We start from the raw sequence: 5,000 nt of genomic DNA on the forward strand, positions 1-5,000 counted from the left end.
ACACACGCACACACACGCACACGCGCACACACACGCCCACACACATACACACAACAGACCCACACACACACACACACACACACACACACACACACACACACACACACACACACACACACACACACACACACACACACACACACACACACACACACACACACACACACACACACACGCACACACACGAGAACAAGGACACGTTCAGCGTGGCTGATACTGCGCTCCCGCAGCTGCATGAGTGCAAAGGCCTCACCTGCGCCCAGCCGTAGTAGATGCCCTGTGTCATGCTCTCCGGGAGGCCCTCCACAACATCCTCGGGAAAGTTGGCTGCAATGCACGCAAGCAGGTCACGCATGTGATGAGATGGGATGACATGACCGACCAGCCACAATCAGCACGCCGCGTCCGTGTGGCCCCGTGAGCACGGTCTCGCACCTGTTGGAATACCGAGCTCCTTGCTCCCACGTCCAAACCCTTTCACCACCTTCCCTTCCAGGGAGGCCATCACTTGTGCTCCTGCTTGTTGGCTATCGTCACCCATGCTTGCTTGCTTGCTGGCTGGCTGGTCAGTGTTGAGGATGATGATGGAGGATGTTGCAGTCGGATGGAAATGTCGTTTGCGACAGCATATCATGTACTGACAATTAGTGGGAAACATTCACCGATAATCTGCACCAAGCCAAGGACAAACGACGATGGGTGCGCAGCCGTCACGGGAGGTGCTGTTCCAGCAGTCAGACACAAACATCGAGGTCAGTGACACGCAGTTGTGTGTTCTTGTGTATGCTTGTGCGTGTGTGTACGCGTGGGTGTACGCGTGTGTGTACGTGTGCGTGGGTGTTCTTGTGTTCTTGTGTGTGTGTGTGTGTGCGTGTGGGTGGGTGTACTTGTGTGTGCGTGCGTGTACTTGTGTGTGCGTGCGTGTACTTGTGTGTGCGTGCGTGTACTTGTGTGTGTGTGTGTGCGTGCTTGCGTGCTTGTATGATGTGCATGTGGTTGTGTGGAGCCATGTGTTACGTGGTTTGACCAATATCATGTGTATGCACGTTCATGCACGTGTACAGGTGACAGAGGGTGTGGTGCGCGACCTAATCCGGCATCATCAACTCACAAACAGAAAAGGTTTCGTCCCAGTCACTGCCTTTGCTTCGAGCAGGAATTGGTGTGATTTCGCGGTCATGTGAGTGAGTGTGCGTTTTCTTTCTCTTTGTCTCACTGTTGCTCGTGTTTTTCACGTCATGTGAATGCCTGGTGATTCCTTCAGGCCCACAGCCTCACGAGGACTTCAAAGGTACGCGCGCACGTGTGTTGGTGTCTGTGTATATGTGTGTGTGTACGTGTGTGTGCATGTTTGTCTTGTGTGCGTGTGGCCTTGCTTGTTACTGACCAGTTGCTCGTTTGTTTGCTGTTCGGGCTGCCACAGATGAGGCGGATTTGAGGTTGGCATACACTGAGCTCCATGACAAATACAAGCAGGCCACTGGTGCGCTGCAAGCGGCCCACAACAAGGTTGGTGTGTGAGACTGCAACCCATCGACACGGGCTTCCATGTGTCCACCACTGTCATCTCAGGTCTTGTGTCGCTCACGCTGGCGCATGTTTCTCCAACAGGGATTCCAACGTGGCGCGGCCTTGGAACGACGCGACAGGGAACAGGTGGGAGCGAGTGCATGCGTGTGTTCATGTGTGTGTACCTGTCTTTGTGTGTGTATGTGTGTATGTGTGTGTGTATGTAACAATTTGTGTATGCGTGTGGCTGTATTTGGCTGAGCGAGTCTTGACTTGAAATGTAGAACACAAGCGTGTCAACTTGAGCCACAGCCTTACGTGTTGCCGATGACGTGTTGAACCTTTGTACGTTTTCCTCCACCCTAGGAGCTCATGAGACTGGATATGCAATGGCAGAACAGGGTCGACGAAATCCAACAACACGTGCGTGCGTGCGTGTGTGTGTGCATGTGTGCGTGTGTGCGCGTGTATACATGTGTGTGTGTGTGTGCGTTCGTGTGTGCGTGTATACATGTGTGTATATGTGTGTATATGTGTGTACATGTGCGTGTATGTGCGTGCTTGTGCGTGCACCTTCCTTGCACCTGTGTAGCTGCGTTTTGGAGAACGGTACAAGCACCACTTCACGCATACACACATACACACACATATCGTGGGCCCATGCTTGTTCAGCGAGAGGAGAATGCAACACAGCAGTTTGAAGGCTTGCTTGCAGACTTTAAGAGCAGATTCAGGTACCTGCGTGTTAACGTGTGTGAACGTGTGTGAACGTGTGTGAACGTGTGTACGTGCATGCGTGTGTGCTCTTCTATGTGTGTGTGCGTGTAATGCGCAGAAACACGACTAGCGGCCAGACAACATGCACACCGCCATCTCACACGACCCCACCTCCACCTCCACCTCCACCAGCATGGACGTGTCAGAGCCGCAGTGCCAGGTGCAGGAGGGGGCCGTGCTTGCGTGCTTCAAGAGCAACCCATCGCGCCCGCTCGACTGCGCTGAGGAGGTCAACCGTTTCCTCGCATGTGCCGAACGCGCGCGCGCTGTGAGTTGGCACATGTGTGTGTGTGTGTGTGTGTGTGTGTGTGTGTGTGTGTGTGTGTGTGTGTGTGTGTGTGTGTGTGGCATCCGTGCACAACCCCTCTCTGCTGCAATCCTCACCCTTGCGCGTGCTTGTGTCGTGTGTCTTGGCGGTGTTGTGTATTGCAGGCATACTTGGGCAACGTCTCACGCTAGACAACTCAACTGAACTTCTGCATGTGTGTGTGCGTGTGCGTGTGTTTGTGCATCTGCGACCCGTTGTTGGCCGTTTGCGTTGTTCACTTCTTCTTGTTGCGCTTGCGTGTCGTACGAGTTGTCTTCGAGGACCTGACCACGCGCCTCTCGATCTTTGACCTGCCGAGGGGTGGCAATGTGCGTGCATGCAGGTGTGAGCGAGTGCGTGCGTGTGGTGCCAGCGGAGTGGCTGGAATGAAACAGAAGAAGTTGATACAATGAAAGAGTGCACATGTATACACCACTGCAAGACTGTCACTGCCAACAGCACAAATCGGAAACCACTGCTCAGAAGAGTTCACGTGTGTGGACGCACTGAATCTGCTCGGCGAGCATGAGCCCCTCAATCTCAATTTGGTCCATGCGGTGTAGGCAGGCCGTGCATGCGCTCACAAGCTTTGACTGCGCGTCAATCTGGGCCTGCAGCGTGGCAATGGACTGCTTCTGCTCCTGCAGATGTGCCATGGCTAGTGGCGCAATGCGTACGTGTGGAAGGGGCAACAACGGCAAAAGGAAAGGCGTTTGTGTCAGCACGCAGCTGCCGGTGTTGCTGGTGTTGTTTTCTTGTTGAGTGATGGTGAGGCTGAGGTGTCGCTGTTGTATGATAGGGTAGGATGTCCAACACAGTCATGCACAGCAACAACTTGAGGTCTGTTCGGTTGCACCAAGCAAACACCCGTTCACTCTTCCAAAGGCCACACCCCTGCAGCCACTTTAAGGTTTTCATAACACTCACCTCGGTTGTTTTGCAGCTCCTGTGCAAGCACCTGGCGGCGCCCTGCAATTATGTGGCAAGATGGACAGAGACACGATGATGAGTGTTTGAGCTGGACCACTGAACATTGGCTGCACTACTGCAAGCACAACACAAAGAAGGCTGGAAGGAAAGGGGACGGATAGAGGCAGCCCAAAGACACATCACGCGCGGGACACTTAACAAGGCTGGACAATATGAGGATACTCCTTCTCAACCATGCACACTTGTCGAATGCATTCCCTTGCCTTCTCTTCTCTTCCCACCAAAATACACAAGTCAAGCACATATGTACACATGTACTGGACCTTACGTTCTTCGATGCGTTGGGCCAGAGACCGCTGCGTGACCTTGAGCCGCTCCATCTCGCCCTCGAGGCTCTGCCGCTGTTGTGCACCCTGCAAGGACACATCGCTGCTGCTGCCCAGCTGCTGCTGTTGGCGCGAAGAAGCCCGCGAGGCATTGACGCCTCCATACATGACAGAGGGTCCTTGGCGAGGAGAGATGAATGAGTTTGGGGGGGGGGGGAGTAGTAGGATTTAAAGACAAGAAGGGGGATAGCGAGTGCGCAGGGTCACTTGATGGCACCAAAGTCGTACGTGTCTCTTGTGAGCGGGGCGGGGGGGGGGAGCTGATTGATATCCAGGCCTATCCGCCTGGGTGATAACGAACAAGGGCGTGAGAAGAGAGGAGGGAAGAAGGAAGAGAAGAGAGGGAAGAAAGAGAGAAGAGGAAGATAGGAGCACACGTTGCGTTTGCACGAAACACGAAACCCTCTTCTTCCTCTTCTGCACATCATCTTGTTCGCTGTGGTCTTGAATGGTTTGATTTTCCCGCCAAAATGGCCATAGCAGCAGGTGTGTGTGTGCGTGTGTGTGTATTTACATTAGTGTGTGTGGAAGTGCGTGCGTGTGTGTATTTAGTGTGCCTGTGCGTGCGTGTGTGTGGAAGTGTGTGTGTGCGTGTGTGTGAAAGTGAATGAAAGTGTGGGAATGTCTAATCTTGCAGGGAAACGGAAGCGCATTTGGAGAGGCAGCTCAAGTCACAGAACAACCAGCAAGCAACAGCCAAGCAATGAGGTGCAAAAATGCATGCTCGAACGAAGACAATGGATGAGGCGGGGCAGGGACAAGAAAGGGCCAGGGAGCACACGCGCACAAAAAAACACCAAATGCAAAAGGGTGAGGTGGAGATGGTTCAATTACAGAGGAGCGACAAGGGGCCAAGTGTTTCGTGGATAGAGAAGGCTTGATGATGGATGGCAGATGATGGACGTGGGGAAGGTGATGGGTTGCAGATGACAGAGAGGAAAAGAAGAGCAAAACGACGAAACACAAAAAGCAACAGGAACGCGGCGCCGTGGAGAGGGGAAGACTGTGTGCACACATCACGGTGACCAAGCCACTCTGCAACACACGTGCTCACATCATGAAGTGCATGTCAGCCTGCACATGCACACATG

General features: G+C 53.5%; 4 protein-coding genes across 4 annotated transcripts in view; 1 reads left to right on the plus strand and 3 right to left on the minus strand.

Moving 5' to 3' along the window:
• Positions 1-201: 201 nt before the first annotated feature.
• Positions 202-541, minus strand: PTSG_13009 (uncharacterized protein; the record flags this gene model as incomplete). The annotated part of the gene is made up of 3 exons (XM_004988537.1): positions 202-216; positions 254-327; positions 436-541. The coding sequence occupies 3 exons, from the start codon at positions 539-541 to the stop codon at positions 202-204; spliced, it is 195 nt and encodes a 64-aa protein (XP_004988594.1).
• A 110-nt stretch (positions 542-651) lies between these two features.
• On the plus strand, positions 652-3,040 carry PTSG_10255 (uncharacterized protein). The gene is made up of 9 exons (XM_004988538.1): positions 652-752; positions 1,065-1,122; positions 1,265-1,291; positions 1,424-1,509; positions 1,612-1,656; positions 1,876-1,932; positions 2,182-2,243; positions 2,419-2,554; positions 2,719-3,040. The coding sequence occupies exons 1-9, from the start codon at positions 696-698 to the stop codon at positions 2,743-2,745; spliced, it is 555 nt and encodes a 184-aa protein (XP_004988595.1). The 5' UTR covers positions 652-695; the 3' UTR covers positions 2,746-3,040.
• On the minus strand, positions 2,785-4,017 carry PTSG_10256 (uncharacterized protein; the record flags this gene model as incomplete). The annotated part of the gene is made up of 4 exons (XM_004988539.1): positions 2,785-2,904; positions 3,101-3,251; positions 3,521-3,562; positions 3,852-4,017. The coding sequence occupies 4 exons, from the start codon at positions 4,015-4,017 to the stop codon at positions 2,829-2,831; spliced, it is 435 nt and encodes a 144-aa protein (XP_004988596.1). The 3' UTR covers positions 2,785-2,828.
• Positions 4,018-4,523: 506 nt separating this feature from the next.
• PTSG_10257 (uncharacterized protein) overlaps positions 4,524-5,000 on the minus strand; it is a 3,279-nt gene continuing 2,802 nt past the window's right edge. The window contains exon 8 of the mRNA XM_004988540.1: positions 4,524-5,000. This exon is cut by the window's right edge and continues 252 nt beyond it. The gene's annotated coding sequence lies outside the window, so the exon portion shown is untranslated.

The sequence above is a fragment of the Salpingoeca rosetta genome (genome assembly GCF_000188695.1).
Source record: "Salpingoeca rosetta unplaced genomic scaffold supercont1.35, whole genome shotgun sequence".
NCBI lineage: Eukaryota > Choanoflagellata > Craspedida > Salpingoecidae > Salpingoeca > Salpingoeca rosetta.